The sequence below is a fragment of the Rattus norvegicus genome, chromosome 11 (genome assembly GCF_021556685.1).
Source record: "Rattus norvegicus strain SHRSP/BbbUtx chromosome 11, alternate assembly SHRSP_T2T, whole genome shotgun sequence".
Lineage (NCBI taxonomy): Eukaryota > Metazoa > Chordata > Mammalia > Rodentia > Muridae > Rattus > Rattus norvegicus.
Genome location: NC_141544.1, coordinates 98,730,356 through 98,754,136, shown reverse-complemented (window position 1 = coordinate 98,754,136; position 23,781 = coordinate 98,730,356). Strand labels below are relative to the sequence as shown.

The following is a 23,781-nucleotide window of genomic DNA, read 5'->3' as shown; positions in this document are numbered from 1 at the left end:
TCCAGCCTTCCATACATGGTTCTGATTGCACCCTTTACCTGTATGCTTGTGTTTGGAGTTCTGTGCACAGCTCTTAAAGATCCTTCTGTGGCCACACCCCATAAGGAGCACTTTCAATTCTCATGTGCCTGAGTCCCTTTCTGGGGTCCTCTAGATAACATCACAGGCCTAGGATCCCCCCAATGCCCCATGGCATCCCAAAGTCAAAACTTACTGGGAAAGGCAGTTCTCTTTCAAGCCCTGTGCTCCCCGGGATAGTAAAACTCCTACATGTCTGTCCCTCTAATATGTGAAATTGGACTAATTTCTTCTCCATCTCATGTGAGCCCACTCCTCCCTATCTGATCTGTGATCAAGTGCCAATTTTGTAACACTTGTTGTTTATAATTGTTTTAAATGTGATTTAAAGCAGTGAAAGATTAAAAATAGTAGTAGCTTTTGGGAAAGAGGGGTGGGATGAAGTGGTTTGGGGCCAGGAGTGCTGAGCAGAAGTGCTGAGTAGTGTGACAAGAATAGAATCAGATCCATGGTGGGAAACACTGATGTCTTAGTTTCCAGAAAAGAAAGGAAAAGGCAAGCAGGTAAGAGGCACACTAGTTTATCTGATTAAAATATCTCTAAGAACTTAGAGACAGCTGTTGTCCTGGCACATACATGTACTCGTAGTTATTTACGCAGCTGAAATGCAAGATTACTTGAGTCTAAAACTTTGAGACCAGTTTGAACAATATAACAAGACCCTCAGCTCCCTCAAAAATGACAGGAAGAAGGAGAAGAATGAAGAAAAAAAAGAAAAAAATTAGAACCTAGATGAACACCGGAGATTATCTGATTGTTGATTAGGGAAAAACTTTGTTACACCTCTTTGCTACTACTACTGATAGTAATGTAAAATATGTCACTTAAAAAATCATAGACGTAAATTTTAACTATAGTGTATATATATGTAAACATATATAATCTTAAGTTTTTTATGTATTTGTATAAAATTATATATAAATTAAAATTTATTTACACAGTAGCTCATAGCTATAATCCCAACACTCAGGAAGTAGAATAAGAGCTTTGTAAATTTGGTTCCAATCAAATAGTCTACATATCGAGTTCAAGACCAGCCAAGGCTATATATTGAAAAATAATTATTTTGAGTATCTAAAAAAATCCTCAAGGATGGAGAACAATTAAAAAAAATATAAGCTGCATGTGCAGGAAAATCAAACTTGAGGCATACCTATTTGCAGAATCTCACTGTGTGACACAGTGACTGAGGACTCACTGTGCATACCAGCTCTCCTCAGACTTGAGCTGATTCTCCTGCCTACCTTTCCTCATTTGAGATTACAGATATGTACTACCATGTCCAGACTCATCAGTGATTTTTTATAACCTTTTCATTATTTTACATTTTTATCTCTTGAAATAGGACCTTATATTGGCGATGCAATTTCATAAATGGCTTTTTAACTCAGACAACGTGTACTACCCATTTAGAGAGAAACAGTAAAATTTAAATGCTTTATTTTAGGGAACTGGACACACTGATTAAAATCTAGAAAAGTCTGTTAAACTATACTAGTAATCTTCCAAGAGTGTATTTATTAGTTGGGGAGAAATCTAATCCCTTCCGTGTATATTTATACTGTAAGACAAGTGAAACTTTAATACCTGTCCAGTTCCATGGTGTGTTGCTACAGTGTCTTCTTGGACATCAGGTAGCTTCCATGACTCTGACATTGCAGTTTATTTCTTCTTGTTTTGTGTAGCTGCTTTTTTCTCAGTAAAATAGAGGAGAGACTGACTGTTTCTCCAGGAGATCACAGTATGAGTGTGGATGAGGATGAAGATTCCTTTGCCAGGGAAGGGTCCGAGCCAAAGGAAGATGCTCATCACATCCTTCAGAGCTGCAGATTCACCATGAAGATGAAGATGATAGAAAGCTCCTGGAAGCAGGTATACCCCCTTCTGTGGCTCCTCGGGAGCTCCCTGAACTAACTCTTCTCTTAACTTTTCTCTAAAACATGAGCTTTAAAATAACTGATTGATCGTATTCTCTTTATAGGGAAGTAATTTTGTAAGCTAGGATGTAGCTCAGTGGTAGAACTACCTAGCAAAGCCCTGGGTACCATATATCACAGTTGGAAACTAAATAAGTATGAAGAAAGCTATAAATTACCCACAAAGCCTCAAAATAAGTTTATTAGAAACCTATTTATTATTTAAAAAGTTTATTTTCTATTATTTAAAAGCAAATAAATGTGATGCCAGATTTATATCATTTAGAAAAATGAATCCCTGACAGTTACAGATTTTGTAGGGTTTTATAGATGGCATTTGATAATAAGATATTGTGCTTATGTTGCTTGAAAATTATATATCTATTAAAATATTAACTACATTTTAATATATTCAGCTTGTTATTTTAATACCGTTTGTTAACTACTATCATAAACCTTCTTTGTAACCCTCAGTCTACTAAAAATAGTTAACCATTCTATTTTATCAGTTTAAAGGTTCATTTATATATTCTTTTCTTTGCGATATGTTAAGAGCAGCTTCAAGAAGAAAATAAATTTATCAGTTGCACTATTTACGAAGCCATCTGAAAGGCTGGCATTAGGCATATCTCAGTTACTTTCTTCCTCATTGGGTTCCCTCAGCTCTCCGCCCTGCATTGCTTTTTATGCTACTTGACACATAGTAGTCCTGGCAATGGCAGGCTAACCCTGAGAGTTGGAAATGGCTACTAATATGTCACCATACTCCTTCACAATAGCTCTTCTTTGACTAAAAGCAGTTTCCCTTTGACACCTTCAGGGGAAAGAAAGCCAACACCTTCCTTACAGAAGCCTTCATTGTTGTCTTCCAGGGCCTAGCTTGGCTCTGACTACAGAAAGAGAAGTATATCCAAACCTCTAAATAGCCAAAGGTCAGAGTCCCAGTCCTCAGGGATGGTCAATAAAGTCCTCCAGGGATGGATAATAAAGGCTTCCTACTGCTGCCCAGCTTGGAGAGGCTGGGGTAGAGTGCGACAAGACAAGAAGGAGGAGGAAATAGAATGAGTACACGATCTTGTAAGGAACACTAAGATAACTGGAATCCTCTGTGAGATACTTGCTTTTCGTTAGCATTTTTAGACAGTATTTTTGCAGGGAAATGCATGACTAGCAATACCAATAACATTAGGGATACAGAGAAAAATAATAATAATGCAAGCCTAAGGGTCCCAGGAAACCTTCATTACCTTATTTATAGAAGCAATGAATGCACAATTTGGGTTTTGATTCTTTTTATTGCCAAGCCCTTCACTATATACCAGAAGGTGCTTTGTGGAGCCACAGATGAACGGTTCTGACCTGGTGATAAGAACTGAAGAATAAGAACTGCTGGTAAGGCATTTTATTCTTGGGAACAGAGAAAATCTTTTGGAAATTATGTCTAATTGGAAACGAAAGGCAAGCGGTCACAACAGGATTTACTTGAGTTTAAGAATTTAGTATAGTGTAGGGGTGGTGAACTAGGTTAAAGGGGAGTTCCTGTGCCTCACTCATAAGGAAAAAGATGGTCTCTGTCCTATGAGGAGTACTAGGAAATAGGACAGAAGGAATAACATGTGAGACCTAGGAATAACCTTGAACCCTCGGTCTCCAGGTTAGGGTTTTGGTTCTACTAAGCTGTGAGAGCCCTGTAAGAGCCCCAGGACCAGGTGGTTGAATATCAGCTTCACAACAACATGTCATTGTAATGAGAAACTTTGGAGAAGGACAGAGTTAGCAGGTGCTGTGCTGTACTGACTGGGATGCTGGTAACTTAGAGAGCAGGGTGGAGAGAAGACAGAGTCCATGAAAAATCAGTCCTTCTGCAGGAAAGTGTTGTCTGCTGTCTTAATTAGGATTTCATTGCTAGGAACAGACATCATGACCAAGGCAAGTCTTATGAAGGACAGCATTTAATTGGAGCTGGCTTACAGATTCAGAAGTTCAGTCCATTATCACCAAGGAGGGAAAATGACAGCTTCCAGGCAGACATGGTGCAGCCTCCTGAGAGTTCTTCATCTTATTCCAAAGGCAAACGGGAGAAGACTGTCTTGCAAGCATCTAGGAGGAGGGTCTCAAAGCCCACCCCGACAGTGACACACTTCCTCCAACAGGGCCACACTTTCCAACATTACCATTCCCTATGGGCCAAGCGTATTCAAACCACCACACCTGTGTATCACTGAAGGAATCTCTGGGCAGGTAGATGAGAAGCAGAAAAAGACATTTGTGAGGAACAAGGTCTAAAGAGAAAGAGCATCTTAGAGGCACGTAATGAGGCGTAGGGGAAATGATGGATTGAAAACAGGAAGAGGGATTGCTGAAATGAGGTACCTTATAGAGTTCACAGTGCAGCCTCACCATGGATGCATTTGCTTTACTAAACTGTAGAGGAAGAATGAGCATCTGCTAAGAGTGAACAGGGATACTCGAGAAGGAGCTAAGAAAAGCCAGAAGGCTATGAGAACAGCTATGGAGGATACTGGAAAGGACTTAGAATCATGGTGGAGACCATTGTCCACACAACCTACTGAGCTATTTTCAAACAATGTAATGTAATGGCACTGAACCCTAGTGCAGGAGAAGGGCAAGTAAGCACATGAGGTAGACAGAGCCTGGTTTCCCAGCCAATGGAACATACAGAAATGCTGACAAGCTGAGTGTGTTAGGAGAATGTGAAATGCTGATTTATTATTTAGACATGGACAGAAACAATAATAAGCAGAAATGTAGTGTGGGGGAAGCAGATGGTTAGAACAGGATGGCTTGAATTTAAGAATTTGGTGGTGAGGGCCTGCTGAATAAGCTGAGGATAACTGTCTCTCAAATTGTCAGGGAAAAGACAGCACTGTCCTCCTAGCTCTATTCTAAACAAGGCAGGCAGATGAAGAGTGACACCCCAGCACTGACACAGGGATACTTACAGAAGGGGCATTTGAATTGCAGAACTTGCTCTGAACTGAGAGGCTGGAGCCTCTTGAGGACAGGTTTAGGGTAAAGCATGTCCCACACAGGTGTACATGAAAACTGGAGATTGCACTGAGGGGTTTGGATATCATGCATGCTGATTACATTGGAAATGTGTAACAATGAAAGGGAAGGAAAAGAGACTTCCAGCTAAATAAACAGATAAATAAAATACATGCTTTATTAGAATGGAAAAATAATACATGTAATTTGACAGGATGGTTTCAGATTGTATATCTCATAAGGTACACTATTCTCCGTATATGTAGAATGTTTCATATTGTAGCTCACAACTGTAATTCCAGTAATGGGGCCCTAGCCAAGAGGATCCTGAGTCCAAGACCAGCCTGGTCAATACAGAAGGATCTTTGCCTCAAAACAAACTGAGGATGTAGTTCTAAATCTGTACTTGCCTATCATGCATGAAGCCAGCCCCAGAATTCCATGAAATTTAGCATGGTGCAATTCCAACACTTTGATGGAGGCAGAACCAGAAGTTCAGTGTTAGCCTCAACTACCCAGTGACTTCCAAGCCAGTAAGGATTTCATAAGACCCTGTCTGGATGAGAGAGGTACAATGCTTTATAACTGAACAGGGTTTTAAAAACAAATTTTTATTAAAAAATATATTTATAAATAAAGTACAAACATATTTTTCCTCTTCCCTTTTCTCATTCCAGCCCCTCCCAGATTCTCTTCTCCCAAAACATTAGTTACCTTTAGTTCTTTGTCTAGGGGTGGTGGGCTTCATGCAAATACCCCCCTTTCACTTTAATACGTCGATTCACATTGTTGTCATTCCGGTCATGTTTATACAGTCATTTTTAAAAGTGACTGTTTCACGACAGGCTCTGTGACAGTCTAGCTCTACTCTGAATTATGTAGGATTTATAATATTTATGTATCCATGGGCTCAGGGCTTTCCACGTTCATTTGACATGTGAATTGAATCTAATTGTGATTTTCTTTGATGGTCTGTCTCCATTTCTATAAAGAGAAACTTCTTCAATGAGGCTTAGATATACATATTTGTGGGTGTAAAGGTAAGATATGAAGGTGGTAAGGACTTAAAATGGTCTAGAAAAGTGACAATTGATCCAAGATCCAAGACCTCATTGGCCATGGGAAGTTATCAAGGTTTCTAATACCAGGCATGGTTTCCCTCCTGTTGAGTGTGCCTCTTTAAGTCCAGTTAAACAGTTACTGGTTACCACCAACATGTGAATCTCATTTACTGCACTCTAAAGAGGCCTTCCATGCTGATCATTGTGGCTCATGGGTGTAGGAGCTGGTTAAGACTATTGTTTCCCTCCCATGCAGTCTGCATAGTACTTTAAGCTACCGTGTAAAAGCTAGACTACGGAAGAAGACGTTCAGGTCAGATCAGCACAAATTTTCTAATGTCCTAAATGTTCAGGGTCTTCAAAAGTAGAGGTTTACCTTTGACCTCTGAGAGGCATCCATCAGGAGTCTATATTGTGGTGGCCCTTACTCGGACAACCCTGATCGACCATATGGAAGGGGATTTAGCTTCTGACGCTGGCTATAGCTTCTGAGTTCCTAAGCAATACGATCTTACAGCAAGCTCTGTTTCTCTGACTCTTACATTCTTTCTGCCCCTTCTTCCACAACAGTTTCCTGAACCTTAAGTGCAAGAATTTTGTTATATTTGTACCCAATGGATTTGGCTTCATAACTGTGAATTGTGATTGGTTATAGTTTTCTGTAATGGTCTCCCCAAATTTTAAAATGGGTAAAAAAAAATTGGTAGACATTTCTCCAAACCAGGCAGGCTAGCATATGCAATCTCAGCACTGGTTAGATGAGCGGGGGAGGTGGCATGGGGGGGGGGGTCTGGTTGGTTAATATTGTTCTTCCTTTGGAGTTGCAAACCCCTTCAGCTCCTACAGTCCTTCCCCTAGCACCTCTATTGGGGTCCCTATGATCAGTGCCATGGTTGGCTGCAAGCAACAGCATCAGCATCTGTCAGGCTGTGGCACAGCATCTCAGGAGACAGCTAGTCAGGCTCCTCTCAGCAAGCACTTCTTGGCATCAGCAATAATGTCTGGGTTTGGTGTCTGTAGATGGGATGGGAAAGAATTCCTTTCCTTCTGTCTCTGCTCTACTCTTTGTCCCTGTATTTCCTTTAGACAGGAGTTATTCTGGGTTAAAATTTTGGAGATGGATAGGTGGCCCCATCCCTCAACCGGGGGCTGTGTGTAACTTCTCAGTATGGTCTCTACAGGTTCTCTCTCCCTATCGTTGGCTATTTCAGCTAGTGTCATCCCCAGAAGCTTCTTGCTTTCCTGGCCTCTGGGACTTTCTGGTGGCTGTCCCCACTTTGTTACCCACCTCTGTTCAGTTTCCTGATCCTCTGTCCTCCGCACCCCACACCTGTCTCTTCCCATATGTGATCATACACCTTCTCTTCCCCTCCCTGTCCTGTCTTCCTCCCAACTTCCTCCTACCCTCTACTCTACCTCCCATGTTTATTTTGTTCCCCTTTCTAAGTAGGACTGAAGCATACATATTTTGGTCTTCCTTCTTCTTGACCCTCATGTACTCTGTGAACTAAATTGTGGGTATTCCAAGCTTTTTGCCTAATATAACTTATCAGTGACACATACCATGCTCTGTGTGTGTGTGTGTGTGTGTGTGTGTGTGTGTGTGTGTGTGTGTGTGAGAGAGAGAGAGAGAGAGAGAGAGATTGGGTTCCCTACTCAGGACGATATTTTCTAGGTCCATCCATATGCCTAGGAATTTTATGAAGTCATTGTTTTTAATAGCTGAGTAGTACTCCATTATGTAAATGTACCACATTTTCTGTATCCATCAATCTATTGAAGGGCATCTGGGTTCGTTCCAGCTTCTGGCTATTATAAATAAGGCTGCTATAAACATAGTGGAGCATGTGTCCATGTTATATGTTGGAGCATCTTTTGGGTATATGCCCAGGAGTGGTATAGCTGGGTGCTCAGATAGTACTATACCGGTTTTCTAAGGAACCACCAGACTGATTTCCAGAGTGGTTGTATCAGTCTGCAATCCCACCAACACTGGAGGAGTGTTCCTCTTTCTCCACATCCTCGCCAGCATCTGCCGTCACCGGAGTTTTTTATCTTAGCCATTCTGACTGGTGTGAGGTAGAATCTCAGGTTTATTTTGATTTGCAATTCCCTGATAAATGAGGATATTGAACATTTCTTTAGGTGCTTCTCAACCATTCAAGATTCCTCAGTTGAGAATTCTTTGTCTAGGACTGCACCCCATTTTTAAATAGGGTTATTTGGTTTTCTGCAGTCTAACTTGAGTTCTTTGTACATGTTGGCTATTTTCCATTTATAGTCTCTGCCTTTTCATTGGGGAATTGAGTCCATCGATGGTAAAAGGTATCAAGGACCAGTGATTGTTGCTTCCAGTTATTTTTGTTGTTAGAGGTGGAATTATGTTTGTGTGTCCCTCTTCTTTTGGGTTTGTTGAAAGAAGATTACTTTCTTGCTTTTTCTTGGGTGTAGTTTCCCTCCTTGTGTTGGAGTTTTCCATCTATTATCCTTTGTAGGGCTGAATTTGTGGAAAGACATTGTTTAAATTTGGTTTTTACCATGGAATATAGACTTTACCGTGGTGATTTAGACTTTCAATGGGTATAGTAGCCTGGGCTGGCATTTGTGTTCTCTTAGGGTCTGTATGACATCTGTCCAGGATCTTCTGGCTTTCATAGTCTCTGGTGGAAGTCTGATGTAATTCTGATAGGTCTGCCTTTATATGTTACTTGACCTTTTTCCCTTACTGCTTTTAGTATTCTTTCTCTGTTTTGTGTATTTGGTGTTTTGACTATTATGTGATGGAAGGAATTTCTTTTCTGGTCCAATTTGTTTGGAGTTCTGTAGGCTTCTTGTATGTTCATGGGCATCTCTTTCTTTAGGTTAGGGAAATTTGCTTTTATAATTTTGTTGAAGATATTTACTGGCCCTTTGAGTTGGGAATCTTCGTTCTCTTCTATACCTGTTATCCTTAGGTTTGGCCTTTTCTGGATCAACTATTTTTTTTCTTTTTTTCGGAGCTGGGGACCGAACCCAGGGCCTTGCGCATGCTAGGCAAGCGCTCTACCACTGAGCTAAATCCCCAACCCAGGTTTGGCCTTTTCATTGTGTCCTGGATTTCCTGTATGGTTTGAGTTAGGAGCTTTTTGTGTTTTACATTATCATTGATGTTTTTTGTCAATGTTTTCTACGGTATCTTCTGAGATTCTCTCTTTTATCTCTTGTATTATGTTGGTGATACTTACATCTATGACTCTTGATCTCTTTCCTAGGCTTTCTATCTCTAGGATTGTCTCCCTTTGTGATTTCTTTATTGTTTTATTTCCATTTTTAGATCCTGGGTGGTTGTGTTCAATTCCTTAACCTGTTTGGTTCTCTTTTCCTATAACTCTTTAAGGAATTTATGTGTTTCCTCTTTATGGGCCAAAGGGAGTTATTTATGTCCTTCTTAACATCCTCTATCATCATCATGAGATGTGATTTTAAATCCAAATCTTGCTTTTTCCACTGTGTTGGGGTGTCCAGGGCTTGCTGTGGTGAGGGAACTGGGTTCTGATGATGCCAAGTGGTCTTGGTTTCTGTTGCTTAGGTTCTTGCACTTGCCCCTTGCCATCTGGTTATCTCTGATGTTAGTTGGTCTTGTTGTCTCTGACTGGATCTTGTCCCTCCTGTGTGCCTCTGATCTTAGGTGTGTTAGCACTTCTGGGAGAGCAGCTCTCTCAGGTCAGGACTGGGTTGTAGGGAGCTGTGGCACAGGGTTCGCTCCACAGTGCAGGCAGAAACCAGAAGGATCCTGTCCCAGACTATTCCACAGTTCCTGTGTGTTCCTGCCATGTCCCACTTGGGCCAGGTATTGGAGCAGTAGTGATGGTCTCGCCTGTATCTTAGGTGTGTGTCAGCACTCCTGGGCGACCAGTTCTCTCTGGTGGGATTGTTTTGTGGAGAGCTGTGGCACAGGGTTAACTCTGAGATACAAATGGAAACCAGAAAGACTTCATTATTTTCCAATATCATTGTTTTGAAATAACCAGGCTAGGACTTAGACAGAAAATGCCCCTCCCTGTGGAGACTAAGTAACGACTACTGAGAAGCAAAGAGTTTCTCTTTGGGCTGGCAAAAATGCTTTGAATTTAAATGTTTGGTGTCAGTACTCTAAACACTTAGATATGCTCATAAGAAATGGTAAAACATTCTTTAAATGTATAATGTACACAGTTCATAAAGTGCTTGCTATAATATGCATAGGTTTAATTTCCTAGAAATTAGATTTCCATGCAAAGTGATGGGTTCTAAATCCCAGTTCTGAGGCATTAGAAACAAGCATATCTCTCAGGCTCACTTGCCAGCTAGACCTACACTGGAAAGTCCAGATCAGTAAGAGACCCTGTATCATAAGAGACAGTGAACAGCATCTAAAAAATGACACCTGAGGCTGACCTGAAACCTTTCAACCCATATGTACCCACTTACATGTAGAATATATTTTTTAAAAATGTACAGCTAAGGAAGTGAATTGACTGTTCAAGGGCATGTTGTACCATGTAACAAGGAAAACAGGCCAGCTGAAAACTTTTAAAGTAATTTTCTATAGTGGTCAGATGTGTGTGGTATTTTACCTTTCACACCTGATATACACATTCCCATGCCTTAAAGAAAGGAGATGCAATGAATTTTAAATGACTAATTTTCTTAAACCTAGGTTGTGTCTGTAATGGTGTCTTCACAGGAGCTACCAGAAGCACAAGAAGCCCCTCTGGCTACATAACAAGATGTCTCAGAACCATTTCTTTCTTATGCTTCTGTTTATGTAGAATAATTTCTCACTTTCCATGAAACTCCTGAAAGAAATGCATAAAGAATCAAAAATAAGAGAGTCTTGGCGAATGCAGTGGATACACAGTTTCTGCCAGCTGAACCACTGCCGGAGCCACACTCAGAGCCCTCAGGAACAAGTCCTCACCATGCTCAAGACCATCACACTGTTGGGTAATTAGGATGCTATTTCTGCATCAGTTTGAGAATGCTATTTTATATTGTCTTAAAAGCTATTTTTGTGCTACTTCCTCTGAGAGTGAAATCTGCCCCAGGTATGTTATAGATAGCAGTAAAGCATGCCACAGAGCAGATCGTGCAGATCAAGGGGATTCATATAGAGCACAGCATTTAGAGTTATGTTCACCTTTAAAATAACGTGAAAATTAAACCTTTTCTCTTTGATACTTAACTTGGCTTTTAGCCTCAAAGCATAAGAGAAGAAAAGTTTCCTTAGGCATGTGTTGGATCTGAGGTTCTTACCATACTGCCAGTCACCTCAGGTACATAGTGGGCCTGCTGCAGAGAGAACAATGCCTTAGGCCCTGTAGGCGTACACCACAAGGACTACTTTCTCCACATTACTCTAGGAACAGAAAACCTCCATGTACATACCTATAATTCCAGCACTGAGGACCAACTCAGGGTAATTGCCACAATTTCAAGACCTGCCAATGTTATATTGGGAGAATGTCTTACAAAACAAACAAACAAAAGAACCCAAAGCAGGGAGAAATGGGAAAGGTAAGAAATGGTCCTAGGGTTTCTTGAATCATTATACTGATATTAAGACTGTGAGTACAATTGCCTGGCATGTCTGAGGCTCTGGGTTTGCTCCCCAGTAAATAGTAATATTGAATACCCACAACAATAGCAGTCCTGGAGTTGGAGCACAGACACAGAGTTGTATAAGCTGAGCAGTCTGGTGGTAGTGGTCCTGACTGGGGAACCAGACTACCACAAACAGGGCCTGGCTGCTGCGCTTTCTAGTGGACACACCACTGGGTGGTGCAGCTCTGAGCTCCTTGCCCAGCACCATGTTGCCAGAAGCAGAACTACAGTCCTTGTTTAATAACAGCCATTTTCTGTTCTTTGCAACAGACAAGACTAAGAATTTGATAAAATGTGATGGATGATTCTAGAATAAAAAGTTTATTCCTGCTTTTAAACTTTAACACAGTGGGCATCAGGATTTATTTTTAGCTGTGGGATCCAGGAGCCACCTCACAAACCACATGAACAGCACTCTCAGTCAGACAGGAATAGTTTATTGAGCATTAACTCTGACACTGATCAATCAATCAGAGCTGCAGACCAGACTCTGAGCCATCCTTGACCCCAAGCCAGAATCCTACAGAGCTTTTAAGCCTGAAATACTCAAACATCTGTGCCAAGTCATTCCACCAGTCAGGATTTAGGGATAGGCACTTCCTTAGGCACATGACTTTGTGTTACACTTACCCTTTTCCTAATGGTTGGGGACAAATAAAGCTTCTTATATTGGTACAGGTGTCTCTTATGTTGTGGTCTATCCCAGAGGCGTGTAAAAGCAAAAGCAATGAAAGTTCACAGATAGGTACAGGAAGTACTGCTGGGCAGTTGGTTCTGGTCCAAGCTTATTGGGGTTAACGATACAAAGCAGTTCTAGGGGACCTCTATTGTGATTGGTTTCCAAGAGCATCAGAGCACATAATATGACAAAATCTGCAGTCAACCCAGACATGAGAAAGTTTCCTAGTAATAATATTAACAGCATATGAGAAAGTTTCGTTGTAATAGTAATAACAGCATAAAATGGCTGGCTAGTCAGGCAGCAGTTGCCCAGGCCTTAACATTAACAAAGTACATTTTCTATTAATCAGGGAGTTTAAGGCAATCTCTAATCAGAAAGTGAAGCCAGGTTCTTGTACTTCTAAGATTTATGTCAGTTAATCTCTTATTAGAAAAGAAGTTACTGACTATGAATTTCTCATTTTTTTAAAAAATCTTCTTTTTAATGCAACAGATGAAAGTGATATTTCAAACTACTTAAATAAAAACATTCAGGCCTTTTGTGACCAGAACATCCTCTTGGGCACAAGTTGCAGGATCATGGCTGATGCTCTCAGCAGGGAGCCAGCCTGCCTGTCTGGCCTGGAGAAAAGTAAGACGGAATCCATCTTTGCACTTTCCGGATCTAATACGGAGAACACAGAGAGGGTAAGTTCTTGTATTGTGTATCGTTTATTGGTGCCCCGAGCACAAAGTAAAGCCTCAATGAGAGAGTATTCTTCTGTCAGTTTAAACTATGCTTAAAGGCAGGTATAATGGCTCACAGTTGTAAACCTAGTGTTTGGGAGTGAGAACTGGTCTCAAAAACACAATTAAAATGAAACCGTGAAATAAAATGAAATAATTGACAAGTATGATTTCAAGTTTCTTATATGGAAAATTGAATAATCTAGGTATTTCCGATTATTTGTTATTTGAATTAAACCTTTTTTTGGTTTGTTTTGGTTAGGGTTTGTTTTTTATTTGAGCCAGTGTCTTCTGTATTCCAAGCATGTCTTAAATTTGCTTTCTAACCAAAGATGGATTTGAACTTTCTATACCTCCCATGTGCTGGACTATAGGTGTGTGCCACCACAGCCAGTGTATATGGTACTGTGTCTGAAGTCGTGAGTTCATGTAAACTAAGCAGTCACTCTACTAACTGAGCTACATGCCACCTTCCTCAATAATATAGGGGTTTTGTCATGGTCTTGTTGTTTGTTTGTTTCCCCTGCTAAGTAGCTCTGGATGTCCTGGAACAGATTGCATAGACCAGGTCGACTTGAGCCTTAGAACAAACCTTCTACTTACATACAGATTCTACTTCTGGGATTACATACCCAACTTGGTAACACAAATCTGTAAAACAAGCTTTTATATATGAAGTTTTATCACTAATTTCCATTGATATGGTTTCTCCACTAGCTTGTGGGATAAACAACAAACTTTTCCCCCTTTTGTAGTTAGCCTCTTCACCTTCTGTCCTGCCTCGGAGCTGTCATGGGGTCCCATCTTTATCTTTGTCAGTGTCACCGACATCTTTGCAGGATATGAGCATATAGCACCAGCTTTTGTCATTTTTGTGAATCCCGTGGAGTTCACAGTGCCTTAGCCTGGTCCAGCTCTATATGGCTCACTGATTGACCAGCATGTTCTCCTTAGTTTGTCTGGTTGTAGTTATATTCCGGATTTTACTGGGGTTACTTACTGCCTTACACACACAGTTTCTTTCTCTCTCTCTCTCTCTCTCTCTCTCTCTCTCTCTCTCTCTCCACACACACACACACACACACACACACACACACATATACACACACACACTTACACACACCACAACATAGCTTCCAGTGTTTATTTTATTTAAGAAGGGGTCTCAATTGATTAGTATAGCATCAAATTTATAGTCCCAAAGAATCCCCTTGCTTCAGTTGAGACTGTACACACTATACTTAACTTCTCGGTGTTATTTCAAAGTTATTGATCTAGTCCTGCATATTCTCAATTCCAGGTAATCTCAGGTCTGTACCAGAGAGCATTCCATCACCTCTCCATGGCTGTGCAGTCAGCTGAAGAGGAGACCCAACTTTCCTGTTGGGGCCATGAGGCTGCAGCTGAGAGGGCCCATGCTTATATGACACTGGTAGGTTTCTGTGACCAACAACTCCGAAAGGTAGAAGAGAGTGCATCCACTGCCTCACAGAAGATAAGTACAGGTTAGTGTTCTGTATGTATGGTAGAATCTCCAGGCCTGTATTTAAATAAAATCTGCTTTATTTATCAGCAATTCTGGGATTTTAACTAACCTTGATAATGTTAGGCAAGAACTCCACCGGTGAGCTAAGCCACCATCTGGTAACTTAGAGAAGTGTATGTAGAAACTATGTATTTTATCCCTTAACTTCTACAGACTGTGTAACACAGGCTGGCATTGAACTTTTCATTTTGTTCTACCTCCCAGGTGCTAGCATGGCAAGGGTCCTCATTTGTAACTTACAGGCTCCTGTGGTCTACCTCTTGCTCTAGGAATAAAATCAGGACCATCATCCACTGTGTCCTGTCAGTACAGGATAAAAACTGCTTCCTGAAAGATTAAACAAACATCTGTATGACATTTCTTGACTGAAAGAAAGCATTGGAGAGGGAACAGTGACAGACTAAATAAAGAAGCCAAAAAAGGGAAGAAAATCATTTGTCACATTTATGCTTTTTGAGCTATTAACCATCGCTTCCTTCTTTGCTATCTTTGATTCTGTAGAACTGGAAGGATATCCAGCACTTGTGGTGGAGAAAATGTTGAGAGCGTTAAAGTTGAACTCTTCTGAAGCCAGGCTGAAATTTCCTAGATTACTTCAGATTATAGAACAATATCCAGAAGAGACCGTAAACATAATAATAAAAGAGGTTGGTATCCTTGAGAGTGGAAAAGAACTTTTCAGGACTTAAAGACACATTTTACTTATATATAGAGTCAGTGTGTGTGCTGTACCTTATGGCCTTTTTCCCCTACCTTTGTGTTTTTGCACATGCTGCATCATGCATGCAGAGTCTCACCTTCTGCCCTGTTTCCATCTGAGGACTATAGATGTGTGATGCCACTTTTACCTGTTTTCCTTTGTGGGTATAGTAGGAACACTATATCTGAAAAAGAACCAAATCAATGAAGGAAGAATATTTCTGGAACCAAGATAGGGACTTTATATGGAATTTTACCCTCCACACTGCTGAAGCTGCAATCTAGAACATCTCTTGGTATCTTCTGCTTAGTTTTTATTTAGCCTAGGGTAAGGGCTAAGTGGGAATCAAGAGGTTTGTGTGCACGTGCAACACCTGCAGCTTTCCTACCCTTGTTCCATAGAACACTTGGGCACACATGTGCTGGCTGTGCCTCTATCCTCTGGGACCTACCTATTTAGGGAAGGCCCCATCTATAAAAGAACAGGTCCATCTCAAAAGTTCCTCCTTGCTTTTACAGATTCATAACTAAAACATAGATCCAAGCTTTGTCTTGAAAATAAGAGTTCAGAAAGGACTAACTGCTAGTTTGCTGCTTCATGTATCAAGATCTTTGTTGTCATTGTATTTTTGTGGGTGCATGAGTGCCCAGGCTAAAGGTCAGTGCCCTGTATCTTCCTCACTTGCTCTCCACATTGTCTTTTGAGACAGATTCTCTCCCTGCACCTGGGACTTGCCAACTCAGCTAGACTGACTAGCCAGCAAGCCCCTCTGCCCTATTTCCTCCTGTCTCTGCCTCCCCAGCTCCCTGGGATTACAGGTTCATACTACTGAACCTCATTTTTCCATAGGAATTGGGAACAGAACTCAGAGCCATCCCCAGCAAAATCTTAAAACAATCTTCCTCTTTGAGCCCTGAGGGTCCTCCATGCTATCAGGCCTCTTTTTTTCTTTTTCTGCAGATAATTACTAAAATAAACTTATTTGTGTGTGTGCCCATGCGCACCTCCCATGGCGTGCATGCGGACGTTGGAAGAAACCTTGTAGCATCTGTTCTCTTTAACCCGTGGGTTCTCAGAACCAAACTCCGGCAGTCAGGCTTGGCTGCAAGCCACCTCGTGCTGAGCCATCTCACCAGCCCACACAGAAATGACTATTTCCACAGTCAGTGAGTAGGACATGAGGCGTCGCACGTATTTCAGTGAGGGCTGACAGGCACTGCAGTCATTTCTTCATCGTGTCACTTGCTGGTTCCAGTTTCCCATCTGTAGTGTCTCCAGTTTCCCCTGTTCTAATTCTCCTAAATCCCTTTCTATATTTAAAATATTTTTCTGTTTGCGCTTCTTAGGAACTGCATCAGTAGCACAAAGTTTCCTCATTTTGATGTTTGGCAATTTCGTTGATCAAAATCCCATTCCCAGAAAGTCTGCAGAGTATTTGAGTCTAAAATGTCTGGGATCAAAGCCATAGCCTTCCTAGTGCTGCTGCTCCCGCTCCATAGTCTGCTTGATGACAGCCTCCTGGCAGTGGTGCCGCGTCCCCTGCCTGTCCTTGATGCTGTTGTGTAACTCAGTCTGCTCCAGCTCACTGCTGAACCGATCCGAATACCTCTCAAGTAATGCACAGGCATCCTTCTTTGAATATCTCGGGGGGGTTTTGTATCCAGATGACTGTGAGACCACTGAAGTTTGTCATCCATAAGTTTTTGAGTTGCGAGGCCCTCTCTGTCTTCAGTCTTTCCTTCTTGTCTTGTTTGTGAGACACACTTGTAACACAGCTGCTTTTCTACTGTACAGATGGATGACTTTTTTTTTCCTGTCCTACTATTTTTTCTGTTACTCCTTTAGGCAGGGCAATGTCCGAGGCCCCGCGATGTTCAGATGTGACAATTTCACAGAGGGTAGGACAGCCGCTCCCAAGTTCACTTTGCTCCAAACGCACGTGGGTCCTACACTATCAGACCCCCCCCCTCTTTCTCTTCAAATTTATTTCTTCCAAAATGGACTCTTTTTTTATTTTATTTTTCTTGGGTATTTTATATATTTACATTTCAAATGTTCCCCCTTCCCCCACCTCACATATCCCCTCTCCCATCCCCCTGCTTATATGAGGATTCTCCCACTCCCATCCACCCACTCCAACCTCAACACCATGGCATTAACCTACATTGAGGAAGTGAGCCTTCACAGGACCAAGGGCTTTTCCTCCTATTGATGTAGGACAATGCCATCATCTACTACATATGCGACTGGAGCCATGGGTCCCTCCATGTGTACTCATTGGTTGGCAGTTTAGTCCCTGGGAACTCTGGTGGGGTCTGGTTGGTTGATACTGTTATTATTCCTCTGGTGTTGCGGACCCCTTCAGGTCCTTTAGTCTTTTTTCTAACATCTCCATTGGGGTCCCCTTGTTCAGTCCAATTACTAGCTACAACCATCCTCATCTACAGAGCCTCTCAGGAGACACTGGAATATGGCTCCCATCAGCAAGCACTTCTTGGCATCAACAATAGTGACCGGGGTTTGGTGGCTGCGTCTGGGTTGGATCCCCAGGTGGGGCAGCCTTCAGTCCCTGCTCCACTCTTTGTCCCTGAATTTCCTGCCGTGGGTATACTGTTCTCCCTTAAAGAGGGAACAAAGCATCCACATTTTGGTCTTTCTCCTTCTTGAGCTTCAGATGATCTGTGAATTTTTTCTTAGGTATTCCAATCTTTTGAGCTAATATCTGCTTATCAGTGAATGCATACCATGTGTGTTCTTTTGTGACTGGGTTATCTCACTCAGAATGATATTTTCTATATTTGGTTGTGGGCCTAGCCTTTAACGGCTGAGCCATCTCTCCAGCCCAGAATGATATTTTCTCGTTCCATCCATTTGCCTAAGAATTTCATGTAGTCATTGTTTTTGATAGCTGAATAATATTCCATTGTGTAGATGTACCACATTTTCTGTATCCATTCCTCTGTTGAAGAGCATCTGGGTTCTTTCCAGCTTCTGGCTTTTATAAATAAGGCTGCTATGAACATAAAGGAGCATTTGTCCTTGTTATATATTGGAGGATCTTTTGGGTATATACCCAGGAGAGGTATAGCTGGGTCTTCAGGTAGTGCAATGTCCAATTTTCTGAGGAAGCACCAGACTGATTTCCAGAGTGGTTGTACCAGCTTGCAAACCCACCAACAATGGAGAAGTGTTCCTATTTCTCCACATCCTCGCCAGCATCTACTGTCACCTGAGTTTTTTATGGGACTGTTTAGATGGTTTATCTGATCCTGATTTAAGTTTGGTACCTGGTATATAGCTAGAAAACCATTCATTTCCTCCAGACTTCCCAGATTTGTTGAGTACAGGCTTTTTTTTTTAATGGGATCTGATTATTTTTTTAATTTCCTCAGATTCTGTTTTGATGTTTCCCCTTTCATTTTTGTCTTTCTTAAGTCTCTCTGCCCCCTGGTTAGTCTGGCTAAGGGTTTATCTATCTTATTGATTTTTCTCAAAGAACCACCTCCTGGTTTTGTTGATCCTTTGTATAGTCCTTTTTGTTTCTACTTGATTGATTTCAGCTCTTAAGTTTGAGTATTTCCTGCTTTGTACTCCTCTTGGGTGTATTTGCTTCTTTTTGTTCTAGAGTTTTCAGATGTTATGTCAAGATATTAGTGTATGCTCTCGTCAATTTCTTTTTGGAGGCACTGAGAGCTATGAGTATTCGTCTTTGTACTGCTTTCATTGTGTCCCATAAGTTTGGGTATGCTGTGCCTTTTTTTTTTCATTAAATTCTAAGAAGTCTTTAATTTCTTTCTTATTTCTTCATTGACTAAGTTGTCGTTGAATAGAACGTTATTTAGCTTCCATGTTTTTGTGGACTTTCTGTTGTTTTTGTTGTTACTGAATGTTAGTCCATGGTGATCTGATAGGATGCATGGGATTATTTCAATCTCTTTATATCTTTTGAGGCCTGTTTTGTGACCAATTACATGGTCAATTTTTGAGAAGGTTCCGTGAGGTGCTGAGAAGAAGGTATATTCTTCTGTTTTAGGATGAAATGTTCTATAGATGTCTGTTAAATCTATTTGATTCATAACTTCTGTTAGTTTCTCTGTGTTTCTGTTTCCATGATCTGTCCATTGATCAGAGTGGTGTTGAAATCTCCTACTATTACTGTGTGTGGTGCAATGTGTGCTTTGAGCTTTAGCAAAGTTTCTTTTATGAAGGTGGGTACCCTTGCATTTGGAGCATAGTTGTTCAGAATTGAGAGTTCATCTTGGTAGATTTTTCCTTTGATTATAAAGTGCCCTTATCTTTTTTGATAACTTTTGGTTGAAAGTCGATTTTATTTGATATTAGCATGACTCCCCCACCTTGTTTCTTGGTATCATTTGCTGGGAAAAAATTTTCCCAGCCCTTGACTCTTAGGGAGTGTCTATCTTTGTCACTGTGATGCCTTTCCTGTATGCAGCAAAATGCTGGGGGTCCTGTTTATGTATCCAGTCTGTTAATATATGTCTTTTTATTGAGGAATTGAGGCCATTGATGTTGCGAGATATTAAGGAATAGTGATTGTTGTTTCCTGTTATTTTTGTTGTTAGAGGTGGAATTATGTTTGTGTGGCCATCTCCTTTTGGGTTTGTTGAAAGAAGATTACCTTCTTGCTTTTTCTTGGGTGTAGTTTTCCTCCTTGTGTTGGAGTTTTCCATCTATTATTCTTTGGGGGGCTGGATTTGTGGAAGAAACTGTTTAAATTTGAGTTTGTCATGGAATATCTTGGTTTCTCCATCTATGGAGTTTTGCTGGATATAGTAGCCTGGGCTGGCATTTGTGTTCTCTTAGGGTCTGTATGACATCTGCCCAGGATCTTCTAGCTTCATAGTCTCTGTTGAGAAGTCTTACGTACTTCTGATGGGTCTGCCTTTATATGTTACTTGACCTTTTCCCTTACTGCTTTTAATATTCTTTCTCTGTTTTGTGTATTTGGTGTTTTGACTATTATGTGACAAGAAGAATTTCTTTTCTGGTCCAATCTATTTGGAGTTCTGTAGTCTTCTTATATGTTCATGGGCATCTCTTTCTTTAGGTTAGGGAAGTTTGCTTTTATAATTTTGTTGAAGATATTTACTGGTTATTTAAGTTGGGAATCTTCTTTCTCTTCTATACCTGTTATCCTTAGGTTTGTTCTTCTCATTGAGTCCTGGATTTCCTGGATGTTTTGGGTTAGGCGCTTTTTGCATTTTCTTTGACTATTTTGTCAAATTTTTCTATGGTATCTTCTGCCACTGAGATTCTCTCTCCAATCTGTTTTATTCTGTTGGTGATGCTTGTGTCTATGACTCCTGATCTCTTTCCTAGGTTTTCTATCTCCAGGATTGTCTCCCTTTGTGATTTCTTTATTGTTTCTATTTCCATTTTTACTTCCTGGGTGGTTTTATTCAATTCCTTCACCTATTTGTTTGTTTTCCCTTAATTCTATAAGGGATTTTTCTGTTTCCTCTTTATGACCTTCTACTTGTTTAGCTGTGTTCTCCTGTATTTCTTTAAGGGAGTTATTTATATCCTTTTTGAAGTTCCTTATCATCATCATGAGATGTAATTTTAAATCCAAATCTTGTTTTTCCCATGTGTTGAGAAATCCAGTATTTGCTGTGGTAGGAGAACTGGGTTCTGATGATGCCAAGTAGTCTCGTTTTCTGTTCCTTAGGTTCTTGCACTTGCCTTGCTATCTGGTTTTCTCTTATGTTAGTTGGTCTTGCTGTCTCTGACTGGAGCTTGTCCTTTCTGTGGGCCTCTGAGCTTGTGATTTTTGAAGTGAGCAAGGAGAAGGGGAGCAGAAGGATCCTGTCCTAGGCTGCCCTGTGACTCATGATCCCTGCCCAGTCCCAGCGGGTCTCTCTTTATAAAGTCAAAGGGGAGAAAGTGGGGTCCCACGTGTGGGCTGTTGGCTTAGGAGGGAGAGTGCTTCTGGTAGACCAACTCTCTGCAGTCAGGTTTTGTGTCTGAGCACAGCTCTGGGCGCAGATCGATACTGGAAGGTGCTATCGGGCTTAACTGTGCCTTTGTAGTCTGTGGATTCTGAATACAGTAGTCCCCCCCCCACCCCCCTTTTTTTTCTTTTCAGTGTTTAAAGCAGAAGCAAGCTTTAGTAAGAATTGCAGAGAGGTGAAAATTTGAAGCTGCGTAAGAAATTAAGAAAATTAAAAAGATAAAATACTTCTAAGCATGGGAGGCATTTCCAAGCATAAAAGAAGCCCTTCAATTTTTTTTAACTACACTTCTTTGGATATTTTGAATATGCACACACTTGTACCACAGTGTACATGTGAAGGTCAGGAGACAGCTTTCAGAGGTCTGCCCTGTTCACACACCATGTGAGTGCTGGGGGTTGAATCCAGTTATGAGACATGGCAGTTAAGTGCCTTAACTGAGCCATCTCACTAGCCCAAATTATATAGCTTTTAATACTAGATTGAAAATAACTTCAGAAAGTTTATTATGGCTGGTTGTGATGGCACACATTAAATGCATTAAATCCCAGCATTCAGGAAGCAGAATTTGAGAAGAGCCTGGTCTGCTTTGCAGTTTCTAGGCTTGCCAGGGATATGTATTGAGATCCTTTTGTTAAAAATCAAATTAAATTAAAAACTTTATCCAATGTTTATAAAGAATGTATAATGTAGTCAAACAGTTTTAAAAATGGAAATCTGAAAAATCTTCTTAGACTTTCTAAATATATATAATTTATATATGTATATATTATTGTTCAAACTGTAATTGTATTTCTGGAAACTTATTCTACATGTGTATGGCATAACTACAGAGGTATATTTATAAGAATCTCTTTTTTAAGCATTTTTTAAAATAAAATATATGTAAACATCCTAAGTTCATGATAATGCACCAAGTGAATACTATGAAGTATAGCTGTTAGAGAATGTTGTTTGTCCAATGTCTTTATTACTTGTACATTCCTGTGGTAAGACATCATGTACAACGCAACTTATAATAGACAGTATTTGGGGAGGGTTTCCAGTGTTATGATTGGAACCCACGAGCATTGCAGTGGGGAGCACAACTGCAGGCAGGCGTGGTGTGATGTGGGAGCAGCAGCCGAGAGCTCCGTCCTGGAGCATAGGCATGATGTAGGCATGATGTAGGCATGATGTAGGCAGGGGCACCCTGTGAATAGTGGAGTCTTCTGAAATCCCAAAGACCATTCCAACATACCTCCTCCATCAAGGTCACACTTCTAATCCTTCACCTACAGTTCCCCTAACTGGGGATCAGCATTTAAATGAATGAGCGTATGGGGGTCATTCTCATTCAGACCACCACAGCAAGTCTGATCCACTCTTTGATCAAAAGATACTTGTGTACATGAACAGGAAATGTTAGGTTGAATCCAGTAGTCCCGTAGCAAAAAAGAGCTAAGAGAGAGTAGACTTATATTTGTCTTTTCATATGGAACATATTTTACCTTAATGCAAATATTGTTAAATTTCTGTTCATTTTCAAACTAAACTTTTCTGAATTTTAGATTTCATCCATTCCTTGCTGGCAGTTCATTGGCTGGATCGGCCACATGGTTGCCTTACTGGACAAAGAGGAAGCTATTGCGGTGCAGCATACCGTGGAAGAAATTGCTGATAACTATCCACAGGCCATTATCTACCCTTTTATAATAAGCAGTGAAAGCTACTCCTTTCAAAATACTTCTTCTGGCCATAATAATAAAGCATTTGTTGAGAGGTAATGTTTTGGTATTGGGCTCATCAGATAGAATTGGGTATAAAAATGTGGGGTGATCAAAAGGAAAAACATGTACCTATATTTGAGTTGTTCATGAAGCATAGGAATTCTTCAACATCTATTGAGGCTAGTTTTTCTCTGAATGATACTTGTTACTGAATTTCTCTCCTTTTGAAAATACTGTTTGTCTTAGGTGCTTGCCTTCATGCCCATAGCTAATATCTTTTAATAATAATCTTTTGAATAGTACAGACAGCATGAGATACTTTTGCAATCAGTTCTCGTCCTGGTTGGTTCGTTTTTGTAAATTTGGTACAAGCTATGGTCACCTGATAAGAGAGGTCATCAGTTGAGAAAATACTTCCCCCTAATTGGCATGTGGATCATTTTCCTGATTAAAGGCTGATAAAGGCAGACTCAGCTCACTGAGGATAGTGTCATCCCTAAGCAGTTGATCCTGGTTTGTATAAGAAAACAGGATGAGCAAACAGACCTTAAGGAGCTACCCAGTAAGTAGTAATTTCTCCATAGCCCCTGCTTCAGTTCCTGACTCCAGGGCCTCGACGTCTAATCTGGCTTTCCCGGTGATGGCTGTGACCTGACAGCTGTAAGCTAAGCTAAGCTCGGATCCCCAAGTCGCTTCTGGTCTTGGTGTTCATCACAGCAGCAGAAACGCCAACTAAATCTATTTAGGAACTACCCTTTAAC

The 23,781-nt window shown here is 40.8% G+C and overlaps 1 protein-coding gene and 1 pseudogene across 3 annotated transcripts in view; one reads left to right on the top strand and one right to left on the bottom strand.

Moving 5' to 3' along the window:
* Prkdc (protein kinase, DNA-activated, catalytic subunit) overlaps positions 1-23,781 on the top strand; it is a 217,066-nt gene that overhangs the window by 166,948 nt on the left and 26,337 nt on the right. For all 3 annotated transcript variants that reach the window (NM_001108327.2, XM_087576674.1, XM_087576675.1), the window contains 6 exon segments: positions 1,764-1,950; positions 10,855-11,029; positions 12,861-13,054; positions 14,394-14,598; positions 15,141-15,286; positions 22,862-23,073. In NM_001108327.2, coding sequence (NP_001101797.2) covers positions 1,764-1,950; positions 10,855-11,029; positions 12,861-13,054; positions 14,394-14,598; positions 15,141-15,286; positions 22,862-23,073 — 1,119 coding nt within the window.
* Positions 16,536-22,833, bottom strand: LOC103690762 (translation machinery-associated protein 16 pseudogene; annotated as a pseudogene).